Source organism: Schistocerca nitens, chromosome 1, assembly GCF_023898315.1.
Source record: "Schistocerca nitens isolate TAMUIC-IGC-003100 chromosome 1, iqSchNite1.1, whole genome shotgun sequence".
NCBI classification, from domain to species: Eukaryota; Metazoa; Arthropoda; class Insecta; order Orthoptera; family Acrididae; genus Schistocerca; species Schistocerca nitens.
Window position 1 is genome coordinate 478,875,490 of NC_064614.1, and position 13,092 is coordinate 478,888,581.

Sequence of the window (13,092 nt, forward strand, 5' to 3'; positions counted from 1 at the left end):
CTTATCATTACAATCCCTATGTGAGCAATATGTAAGGGATTTTAGTATATTCCTAGCATCATCATTTAAAGCCAGCTCTTGAAATTTTGTTAATAGACTTTCTTGGGGACAGTTTACGGCTGTCTTCAAGAGTCTGCTGGTTGAGTTACTTCAGTATATCTGTGACACTTATCCATGGATTAAACAAACCTGTGACCATTTATACTGCTCTTCTCTATATAGATTGAGTATCCCCTGTTAATCCTATTTGGGACCAGTCGTACAAGTGTTTTATAAGTAATCTCCTTTGTAGACTGATTGCCCTTCCCCAGTTTTCTACCAATAAACCAAAGTGTAACCCCTGCTTTACCCACAACTGAGCCTATGTGATCATTCCATTTCATATCCCCAAAAAGCGTTACACGCAAGTAATTTATGAGTTGGCTGATTCCAACAGTGACTCATTGGTATTATAGTCATAGAACACTACTTTTTTGTTTTGTTTTATGAAGTGCACAGTTTTATGTTTCTAATCATTTAAAGTAAGTTGCCAGTCTTTGCACCATTTTGAAATGTTGTCAAGATCTGATTGAATAATTATGCAACTTCTTTCAGATAGTGCTCTACAGTAGATAACTGCAAGTGTGAGGTTCCTATTAATATTGTCTGCAAGGTCATTAATATACAATATGAACAGCAAGGGTGCCAACACTGTTCCATGGGGCACACGTATTGATGACTCTCCATCCAAGATAACGTACTGCACTCTCCCTACCAAAAAGTCCTCAGTCCAGTTACAAATTTCACTTGGGACCCCATTGACAATAAGCATAGGTATGGCACTGAGCCAAATGCTTTTTAGAAATCAAGAACAGTATGTCATGTGAGAAAAGTGTGTTAAGTTTCTGAACAGGTCTTGAGATAAAGTGGATTATTAAATAAAAAATATAGGATGATATTTAAGAAAGACATACTGCAGCTTATATCTTTGTACCAACAAATATAGAAGAAAGGCAATCATGTTGCTTAATGCTCCCTGGTAACTAAACAACATTTGCTTGCCCTTTTTTTTTTATCTGCTGGACAGAAAGTTATTTGAGGTGGTGAAGATAACTAGGACATCCTGCATATTACAGTCACTGAGATGGTACGAAAGCACAGAAACCCACTTATGAATAAGGTTCGTCCTCCTCCCCGACAGTACATATAGTAGTATTAACAACTTATTTATAAAAAAAAGTCATGTAGCAAGCTATAAACTTCAAAGTCAGTGATGTATTTTACCATTTCTTCATAGCTAATATAATAAAATTACAAAGAGTTATTATCACTACTCAAGATACATAATTTCAACATTAAATTGTTGAAAGTCTGTAATTTACAGAAGTTTCCTTTATATCATGACAACCTAGTGTCTAAGTAACAGCAATTATCCTTGCATTGTATGTACACATAAAATCTTGAAACTTCCTGGCAGATTAAAACTGTGGGCCCGACCGAGACTCGAACTCGGGACCTTTGCCTTTCGCGGGCAACTTCTGTAAAGTTTGGAAGGTAGGAGACGAGGTACTGGCAGAAGTAAAGCTGTGAGTACCGGGCGTGAGTCGTGCTTCGGTAGCTCAGTTGGTAGAGCACTTGCCCGCGAAAGCCAAAGGTCCCGAGTTCGAGTCTCGGTCGGGCCCACGGTTTTAATCTGCCAGGAAGTTTCATATCAGCGCACACTCCGCTGCAGAGTGAAAATTTCATTCTGGAAACATAAAACCTTGTTTGTGTAGTTTAAGTGCACTATTTTGTAATGGAGTGTGTTTTTCATTTTTGACAAGAAAGCATTCTAGAATTTAAATGTTTTATGTGATCTTCAGCCAAAACTTACAAATGTAGCACTCATGCACGAATCAGAAAAGTTCTCAATCACAATGTCGTGCATAGCCTGCTCTGCTGTACCCTTCAGTAGATAATCAGAATGAGTTATGAAGTTAAGTTAGAGGAAAATATGGTAATTTTGAAATATCTGAATTACATGTATAATCTCAAAATGGAATCATATTTAACCTCAGATTAGTTGTTAGAGTTTACTCTATCATCATCATCATCATCATCTAAGACTGATTATGCCTTTCAGCGTTCAGTCTGGAGCATAGCCCCCCTTATAAAATTCCTCCATGATCCCCTATTCAGTGCTAACATTGGTGCCTCTTCTGATGTTAAACCTATTGCTTCAAAATCATTCTTAACCGAATCCAGGTACCTTCTCCTTGGTCTGCCCCGACTCCTCCTACCCTCTACTGCTGAACCCATGAGTCTCTTGGGTAACCTTGCTTCTCCCATGCATGTAACATGACCCCACCATCTAAGCCTGATCGCCCTGACTGCTACATCTATAGAGTTCATTCCCAGTTTTTCTTTGATTTCCTCATTGTGGACACCCTCCTGCCATTGTTCCCATCTACTAGTACCTGCAATCATCCTAGCTACTTTCATATCCGTAAGCTCAATCTTGTTGATAAGGTAACCTGAATCCACCCAGCTTTCGCTCGCATACAACAAAGTTGGTCAAAAGATTGAATGGTGCACAGATGACTTAGTCTTGGTACTGACTTCCTTCTTACAGAAGAGAGTAGATCGTAGCTGAGCGCTCACTGCATTAGCTTTGTTACACCTCGCTTCCAGTTCTTTCACTATGTTGCCATCCTGTGAGAATATGCATCCTAAGTACTTGAAACCGTCCACCTGTTCTAATTTTGTTCCTCCTACTTGGCACCAAATCTGTTTATATTTCTTTCCCACTGACATTGCTTTCGTTTTGGAGATGCTAATCTTCATACCATAGCCCTTACATTTCTGATCTAGCTCTGAAATATTACTTTGCAAACTTTCAATAGAACCTGCCATCACAACTAAGTCATCCGCATATGCAAGACTGCTTATTTTGTGTTCACATATCTTAATCTCACCCAGCCAGTCTATTGTTTTCAACATATGATCCATAAATAATATGAACAACAGTGGAGACAGGTTGCAGCCTTGTCTTACCCCTGAAACTACTCTGAACCATGAACTCAATTTACCGTCAACTCTAACTGCTGCCTGACTATCCATGTAAAGACTTTTAATTGCTTGCAAAAGTTTGCCTCCTATTCCATAATCTCGTAGAACAGACAATAACTTCATCCTAGGAACCTGGTCATATGCCTTTTCTAGATCTATAAAGCATAGATACAATTCCCTGCTCCACTCATAACACTTTTCCATTATTTGCCGTAAGCTAAAGATCTGGTCCTGACAACCTCTAAGAGGCCTAAACCCACACTGATTTTCATCCAATTGGTCCTCAACTAATACTCGCACTTTCCTTTCAACAATACCTGAGAAGATTTTACCCACAACGCTGATTAAAGAGATACCTCTGTAGTTGTTACAATCTTTTCTGTTTCCATGTTTAAAGATTGGTGTGATTACTGCTTTTGTCCAGTCTGATGGAACCTGTCCAGACTCCCAGGCCAATTCAATTATCCTGTGTAGCCATTTAAGACCTGACATTCCACTGTATTTGATGAATTCCGACTTAATTTCATCCACCCCAGCTGCTTTATTGCACTGCAATCTATTGACCATTTTCTCCACTTCCTCAAATGTGATCCTATTTCCATCATCATTCCTATCCCATTCTACCTCGAAATCTGAAGCATTACTGATCGTATTGTCACCTACATTGAGCAACTCTTCAAAATATTCCCTCCATCTGCCCAAGGCATCCACAGGGTTCACCAGCAGTTTTCCTGACCTGTCCAAAATACTTGTCATTTCCTTCTTACCTCCCTTTCGAAGAGTGCTAATTACACTCCAGAATGGTTTTCCAGCAGCTTGTCCCATGGTCTCCAACCTGTTTCCAAAGTCTTCCCAAGATTTCTTCTTGGATGCTGCAATTATCTGTTTGGCTTTGTTTCTTTCTTCAACATAACTTTCTCTCTCTACCTGAGTTCTAGTATGTAGCCATTTTTGATAGGCCTTCTTTTTCCTTTTACAGGCTGCCTTGACTGTGTCATTCCACCAAGCTGTTTGCTTCATCCTACTTTTACACACTACTGTTCCAAGACATTATTTAGCCACTTCTAGTACTGCATCCCTGTACCTTGTCCAATGACTGTAATTGACTACATTCAACTAACTGGTACCTTTCTGAAATCGCTGTTATGTACTTGTGCCTGATTTCCTTATCCTGAAGTTTCTCCACTCTTATCCTCCTACATATGGACCTACCTCCTGCACTTTCGGCCTCACAATCCCAATTTCACTGCAGATTAAATAATGATCAGTGTCATCAAAGAATCCCCTGAATACACGTGTGTCCCTCACAGCCTTCCTGAATTCCTGATCTGTTATTATATAGTCAATGACAGATCTGGTTCCCCTGCCTTCCCAAGTATACCGGTGAATGTTCTTATGTTTAAAAAAGGAGTTTGTGATTACTAAGCCCATACTGGCACAGAAATCCAAGAGTTGTTTCCCGTTCCTGTTGGCCTCCATATCCTCTCCAAATTTACCCATAACCTTTACATACCCTTCTGTTCGATTTCCAATCCTGGCATTAAAATCACCCATGAGCAGAACACTGTCCTTGCCCTTTACTCTAACAACTACATCACTGATTGCCTCATAAAAACTATCCATCTTATCTTGATCTGTCCCTTCACAATGCGAATATATTGACACAGTCCTAATTTTCTTGCTAGACACTGTCAAATCTATCCACATCAGTCGTTCGTTTACATACCTTATTGCAACTATGCTGGGTTCCATTTCTTTCCTGATGTAAAACCCTACACCCCACTGTGCTATTCCTGCTTTGACTCCTGACAGGTAGACCTTGTATTCTCCCACTTCCTCTTCTTTCTCACCCCTTACCCGAACATCACTAACAGCTAAAACGTCCAGCCCCATCTTGCTTGCAGCCTCTGCCAGCTCTACCTTCTTCCCAGAGTAGCCCCCATTGATATTAATAGCTCCCCATCTCATTACCATTTGTTTGCCAAGTCGTATCTTAGGAGTCCCTGGTTTGTCAGAGGTGGGACTCCATCACCTCCAAAGGTCAGAGGCATTTTGCTCTGATTGTTGCCAGCATCATATTTAAAGTACCAGGGAAGCAGGTTGCTAGCCTTACCTGCCCCGAGTCCCATTGGGTTTTACCCCTAACGTCTGAGGGACTAACCGGTGGATTTGGTAGTCTTTGCCGTATGAGCACAAAGGTGACCACGACTCAGAATATGTCTGAGATGCCCAGCCTTATTCCAAAGTAACTGGTATCCCGACTGTCGGGACCACTTACTTGGCCACTCATACGTTGCCCGTGGTTCATGAACTAGGACATGACTACAGGAACCCACACCATGAACCACTCTAAATGCTCTAAATGCTTTTTAAAATCATGTTGAATATTATCTTGTTATACTGTCATACATGCACTGGAGCACACTACATGCTTTCAGTGTTCTATGATACTACTGATGTGATGCCAAGTATATAATTTAAGTATCAACTATCACCATTGTCTTATCTTACATAATATATAACTCTGATTACTTATTGAACAACGCAGCAGAAAAGGTTCCAGTTTAATTTATTATTCATGCATGCTCTTGTCTGCTCTGTGAAGCAGTATTGTTTGTCAAAGTTGCAGTTGAAAAACTCGCTTCTCATAACAGATTAAACTTCCACAGCCACCATTTAATTGGTTATGTTACTTGTTGCTCTTGTTAATTTTACTTGGGTGTTTTTCAGCAAAAGAAGGCAAGCCTCATAAAATGCATCATGGATGAGAGAAAGGCGTGTGTCAACCTCAGAGTTCAGCTCAGCCTTCTACAACTCTCACAAGAGTCAAAACAAATATGAATTATTGACACGTGAAATAAAGAAGTTATTGTTGAAAGAGGTGATACTGATAATGAAGAAGTTAATTATTCCAACTATCCAATACAAAGTTTTATTACAATAAGCAGACTGGTGAAAGTTTTTAGTTCACTCAAAGTAACAGTATCATTCTGCTTTCATTACTGAACTGTATCTGATATTATATGTAGTACAAAGTGTGTAATAAAGTAAGTATGCTATTATGTTGACTCCCATTTCAAATTATCCTGTATGAGAAACAGAAGTGTTTAGAGTATGCAGTAAGATAACTTAGGTAGCTTCAAGTGTAACGTAGATGTACTTTCTGGCGGTTTTGTGAGTGTGGAAATGTTTAAACAATGTGAGAAAAATCCCATAAAAGGGTATTACTCCCTTTTCTATGGGTATATTAAAATGATGATCTTGTTAATAGTTATGCATGTAAGAATGTGCATCAAACTGACAATTATTTAGACAGCCATTCCAACATGCCTTACAAAGAACATCTGAAGATTCACTAGATGAACAGGGTCTTTTGTACACGTTAATACTAAGCACATCAGCTCTATTCAAAAATAGCAAGAGAAGGAATTAGTAGTTATTTCAAAGTTCTTTGCATTAGTTTGACTTCTAGATGACTTCTAGTGTTCTGCAACCACTGTGATCTTGTTAAGGGTTAAAATTATGGGTTTGTAAACTGTCAAAAATTGAAATTTATAGATAACAATAAGCTATGAAAATATCAGCTGCCATAATTTTGGAAAACAGGATACATCTCAAACTTGTATTAATGTGCTATGAGGGGCTACTCAAAATATTCAAGACTGTACTTACACCCTAATGATCTCAGACAAGATGCCTGTTGGTTCTTCAGTTGTTTGTTTGTTGATTTTACTGACATTTCTCCAGCACAAGTGGCTGGCATTGTCAAACCTTCTGCTACCATTGCTGGTGTTGGCCTGAAGTCAAGCTCGCTTCAATAGCTTTTCTGAACAAGCAAGTGTGAAAAATCTTCTCTATAGCAAGTACTTCTGTGCTGCCCAATTTTACTATGTGGTCAGTCACACATAACGCATGCTCTGTCATGGCTGATTTTTCCACCTTCCCCAACCTGCAGTGCTGCATATGTTCTGTGTCCAGTTATTCCAACATAAACTTTTCTGTATGTACATGTTATCCAATATATTCCCAACTTTGCAAGTGAGTTCCTTTTCTCCTCTCCCAATCTGAGACACTCTTTTATCTTGTTTATTTGTTTATAAATAGTCTTTATGCTGTGTTTGTGCAATATATGACTGATTCTGTCTGTTACTTTGGCAATGTATGGCAAAATGATCATATCTGACATTTCTTTTTGTGATGTGTCACTTTGCTGAGTGTTTGAGTCTAAGACACTTCTTACGTAACTGGTAGAGTAACCATTGCTCCTCAGAGAGCTTCCTAGGTGTTGCATCTCTCATCTGAGGTGCTGCAGTTCACATATTCACCTTTCTCATATTAAGAGCATATTAATCATGCCTCTTTTCTGGCTTGGGTGGTGATTTGACAATTTGTCCCAGGTTTTCACTATCCCTTGTGACCATCACATCTAGAAAGGGTGGCTATTTTTCCTTTTCTAGCTCCATTGTAAATTTTATGTTGGCGTGGAGGCGGTTCAAGTGTCTTAAGAAGTCATTGAACTGTTCATCACCATGGCTCCACACAACAAAAGTATCATCAATGTTTCTGTACCACACTTTATGTTTAGAAGGTGCCAAGTTGAGTGTGTTTGTTTCAAAAAGTTCAACAAAGAAGTTGGCCACCACTGGACTAAGAGGATTACCCATGGTGATGCCTTCCAGCTGTTCATATAAGTTGCCACTCCAGGTGAAATAGCTCTTGGGAGACATGCACGACAGAGCACTGTGATATCTTGCAGGAAAATGGAACCAATGTGCTGCAGAGAGGTACTGAGTGGCACTTTCGTAAACAAAAAACCACATCAAACCTGACCAGGATGTTGTTTGATCCAAGTTTTAGCTTCTTCAGGTCCAAATGACATCCTGGTCAGCTTTGATTATGTTTCTTTGTTTACCAAAGTGCCACTCAGTAACACTCTGCAGTACATCGGTTCCATTTTCCCACAAGACATCACAGTGATCTTTCATGGGTGTCTCACCATGAGCTATTTCACGTGGATGGCAATGAACAGTTGGAACGCATTTCCATGGGTAGTCCAGTGGTGGCCACCTTCTTCATGGAACATTTCAAAGCACAAGCACTGGACTTGACACCTTGTAAACCTAAGATGTGGTACAGGTAACTCAATTATACCTTCGAGAGGCAGGGCTGGAGCAAGGTACGTGCGGCCGCACGGGGTGGCACTTTCCGAGGGGCAGCAAATCTGCCCCCCCCCCCCCCCCCCGCACGTTTTTTTAAGGACAAACTCAACATTCATGCCCAAGAGGGGATTCGAAACCAAACCTCGGAGGGAGCGGCTTTGGGAACTGTGGCATAGCGCCTCGACTACCTGCTGCTGGCCACCCCTGTTGAACCAGGGGCAGGAGGAGGACTAATTTCTTCCTCGCCACTGTAGCAGCACCATCATGTTTACACTGGAGGAACAGAGATGGAGAAGCAGTCTGGAGTACACACCAGTATTCTTATGAGTGGAGCACTGCCAGCCTGTTACACACTATGTGTTTAGTCACAACTAATTTTTCAGAACACGAAATCTAATTTGGAAATAGGAATGCAATGTTTGATACTGCAGTTACATGTTAAGCCTGAAGCAATTTTGCTAAGCCCTTCAATGGCAGTTTCCGAGTGTTTTATTCTTCCCGCATTATGGAAAAAAATGGTTGAACATTACTACAATCAAACATATCCAATACCTACAGTGGCTAGAAGTATTCCGAATGGGTAAATACGCTTCGAGTAATAACAATGGATAAAGACATTGCTAATAAGCCGGGCACAAGTTGGGTTTCGAGTGATAGTCAGACGTTTTGGTTTTTGAGCTATGAAACACCTGTTTCTGCCTACATGAGTAATAATTAAACTCAGACCGGCACTTTTGTTTGACAATACTACTCGCACACTATCACTTTGCCAACATTTATTTACTGTATAATGCATGAGAATCCAAGTTTCATCTTAGTAAACTACTGGTCGCTTTGATTCTGATGGAACAACAATGCCCTCTCGTCCGCACAAAACAAAACGTTAATTTTGACACCTTCTAAAACGAAAATCCATAGACAGAACATTGCTTCTAAGGGTTTCCTTGCTAGCTTTGAAGCTCATTTCTGTTTGTCAAAAGTTGTGCAGTTTTCGAAAAGTTCGTATTTCTTTCTATTGTTCATAATGCCATAGAAATTGCTGCCTGATAATACATTTATCCATATCATCGGTCACATACTTATTGTGAGCTTCTTGCTTCTGCTTCTTCTTGGGCACTAGTTTAACCGTAGCCTAGCTGTACTTCATCACGTGATCTAGTTCCTGGCACTGCCGTGTCACCACTTCTCCTTCCAGGCAATAGGTATTATTGCGTTCTCTACAACGAAAACTACAGAATTCATTTCGGTAGTTGGCCGAGGGAGTCAAGATTGGTCAGAAGCACTTTCATTGCATTTTGTAAGAACAGAAGAATTGGTGCATCCAAATTTCTTGCAACTTGGGATGTAATAGGTAAGTGCTTTTCATATAACGTACAATTATTATTGCGATTGCACGTTACTCATAAGATAGAATTTTTCTCCTTCAAGATTGCAGAACAGGAAAATTTATTTTTCTTATGATCTGTTACTTCAAAAATTGGCAAGTTGGCAAATAAGCACGCATCGTCCCAATAGCTAGAATGAATATAAAGTGAAGAAAAGTGAAGTGATATGGTGATGACTAATTTGTTACCCCTTATTCCATAATCAGACACAAAAGAAATGACACATGGAAATTATGATAAATGTCGAGTGTCATTTCTTTGAAATGAACAACCACAGTGCATTGAGTTAATATATTTCGACTAGTATTAGTACCCATCGATGCCGATGTGTGTATTTATTGCATTATTATGTTACTCTGTCTCCTTATTCTTCCTCTCTCAATTGTCTTCTGCCCCACTCTTTGACCGTTTCACCTGTCTCTGTAGTGAAATTTGGCCTGAAATTCAATTTCACACAGTTCAATTCTTATGACTTCATCTCCTGAACAGTGTATCCTACAGTAATATAATTTTCCGTTTATGTGCAGTGTAATATCAGGAAATTGTCTGCGAAGTGTGTCGCAAATAAAGTTATTACACTGACATCAACAGTTAGTTTCACATAATTGTTCTTTACAGGCTGGATCGAAACATGTCCAACGGTAGAAAAAGACTGTCTGGCAGTGAATATAGGAAAAGACGGGCACTGAAGGAAGATGACAATAAGAAGCAAAAGGATGCACTACAAAGATATTTCAAGCCAACGAGAGTACGACCTAGCAGCGGCGAGGGTCGAAAAATAGATCCTGAAAGTACAGAAACTAGTGGAGCTGCTGCAGCTACATCTTTATCTTCAGGACATGAGCAGAAAGTCGACGAACACAGTACTGCGACCACCACATACAGTAGCAATGCTGACGGTGGACTATCCACAACATGTTCAACAGACCTCATCTGGACTCAAGACTTGCTTTGTGACGAAAGCTCCGAGATTGAAACATCAGGCAGAACTGAAATTAGGTGACCCGATTCAGAAAATACCAGAGGAGCATCAGCCGAGGTACTCATCACCGGAGAAGGGATTGTAGGCAAGCCTAAACTGGAATACACAATTGACTCACATCCCAGAAGATGGCCGGAAATTATTACCTACTGCCAAATGACTTTGGTCATGCGAGGTCCTCCCGAGCGCATTAAGGAAGCTGAAGAATGTCCTAAAAATGTGGACAACCAGCGTTTCAGCCCTGTGCACTATAGCTATTCTTTGAAGAATTTAGGAGAAGCAGATAGACATTGGTTGGTGTACTCAAAGAGCAAGGATGCTGTGTTCTGCTTTTGTTGCAAACTTTTTTCGTCATCTACAGTAAAGAATGGTATAAGCGACTGGCTGCACCTTATTTCATATCTCAAAAGTCATGGGAAGTCTACCAAGCATTTGAATTCACATAAAAAGTGGATCGTGTTTTCCGAGGGACTGAAAAAGTCATGAACTGTCGACGCCCATCATCAAAGGCTTCTGAATACTGAAAGCGAACATTGGAAAAATGTTCTTGAGCGCTTAATAGCAATAATTCATTTCCTGGGTCGGCAATGTCTGCCTCTGAGAGGAAGTACAGATACACTCTTTCAGCCTGACAATGGAAACTTCTTGAAACTCATTGAATTATTCGGAAAGTTCAATGCTGTGATGATGGAGCACCTGCACAGAACAAAGCAAGGTGAGAACAAGGGTCATCATTATCTTGGAAAAGAAACACAGAGTATAATTCTGGACTACACACCAGATATTTCAAAAGCTGAGCAGATGACACTTGCGGTACGTTTCGTCTAGGAGACAAGACTTGATGGGGTATACGATGTCCGAATTCGGGAGCATTTCCTGGGATTTCTTCCAGTGCCCGATTCTTCAAGCTCCACTTTGATGCAGGTCATACTCAAGTTCTTGGAAGATAAAAAATTCCTTTTGTGTAATATGAGAGGGCAAGGATATGGCAATGGAGCAAACATGAAAGGAAAGAAGTCTGGTCTCCAGAAAAGAATTTCAGATATGAACAAGAGAGCATTTTATGTACCATGTAGCAGTCACTCATTGAATCTTGTTGTAAACGATGCCGCTATGTCTTCTAAATATGCTGTTTCCATGTTTTTGACAGTGAAAAGCTTGTATGACATCCCAACATCGAACGGAGGACGAGAAGAAGTCTTGAAGAAGTATCTGCCTAACCTGTCACTGAAGCCACTGAGCGATACTAGATGGGAAAGTCGCATCGATGCACTTACTCCCCTGAGGTTTCAAATTGGAGGCGTTTATGATGCACTGGTTCAGATATCAGAAGAATTCGATGGCATTACCACTCACAAAGCAACGTCACTTGCCAATCAAATAAAAAATTACACCTTTCTCACTTCTTTGGTAATCTGGTACGACCCTCCAGACCGTTGACATAAATGTTTCTGAGGCTGTGGAAATGCTTGAAAAAACAAAAGCATATTTTGAGACCTGCAGAACAGAAGAAAAGTTTGTGTCTTTCTTGACGGATTCCAAAGAATTGGCTACAGAATTAGAGCTAGAAGATCTAATGTTACCACAGGTAAGTGTTTCCCGGCAACGAAGTAAGAAGCCAATATACTTTACCTATGAAGGAAGGGATGAGACAATAGATGACCCAACAAAACATTACAAGATTGAATTCTACTGTTATCTTTTAGAGATAGTAACCACATCTTTGGATGGGAGATTCAATCAACTGAAATCTCATTGTGATTATTTTGATTTTCTCTATGACATTAGCGAGCTGAAGAATGCACCTCCTGACAGCCTGGACACAAAGTGTAATCTCGCAGCGATTTTGCAAGATCATGAGTCAAGCGACATTGGTGCACTGGAGTTAAGGGAAGAACTAAAAGTGCTTTCAACATTGTTGAAACCTGGAATAGGTCCAAAAGAGACTCTGAAGTTTATAGGAAGACATAATTTTTGCCCTAATGTTAACATTGCTCTGAGAATTCTCTTAACACTCCCAGTGACAGTTGCGAGTGGAGAGAGGAGTTTCTCAAAACTGAAATTGATGCAGACATACCTCCGATCAACGATGAGCCAAACTCGTTCGACTGGTCTTGCAACAATATCAATTGAGCATGAGCTTGCAGATGACTTAAATTAAACAGATGGTGTGAAAAAGTTTGCACAAGCAAAAGCTAGGAAGGTTCGATTTGTCTCATGTTTTTTAAAATTTTTATATTATGGTCAGTGTCTTGGTTATTTACTGTGTTGTTTCTTATTTTGTTCAACATTAAATAGTTATTGTAAATATTATTGTTCAAACCAAATTACCATTAAATTGTAAATATATTTTGTTTTCCATTGAATACATTATCTGTTCAGAACCATTGATAAGATTTCACACACATTTGAACATTTTTGTAAATTCCCAAGGTTTATTAAAATTAGCTAGAGTTCTTCAATCAGGTCTGACTCCATTTTTGAGCTGGTGCCCAGCAACTGTTTTGTACAAATCTGTAGAGAATGTCACCCATTAGTC

At 39.9% G+C, this 13,092-nt stretch overlaps 2 protein-coding genes across 3 annotated transcripts in view; both read left to right on the forward strand.

The window, feature by feature from the left end:
• Window positions 1-6,089, forward strand: part of LOC126252105 (ralA-binding protein 1) — a 127,494-nt gene extending 121,405 nt beyond the window's left edge. For both annotated transcript variants that reach the window (XM_049952978.1, XM_049952971.1), the window contains one exon: window positions 5,758-6,089. In XM_049952978.1, the coding sequence (XP_049808935.1) occupies window positions 5,758-5,868 (111 nt within the window). In that variant the 3' untranslated portion in view covers window positions 5,869-6,089. The remainder of the gene's footprint in view (window positions 1-5,757) is intronic.
• Window positions 6,090-12,018: 5,929 nt separating this feature from the next.
• LOC126255037 (uncharacterized) lies at window positions 12,019-12,714 on the forward strand. Its single transcript, XM_049955364.1, has one exon. It carries the CDS (start codon window positions 12,019-12,021, stop codon window positions 12,712-12,714), a length of 696 nt encoding a protein of 231 aa, XP_049811321.1.
• The last annotated feature ends 378 nt before the right edge of the window (window positions 12,715-13,092 follow it).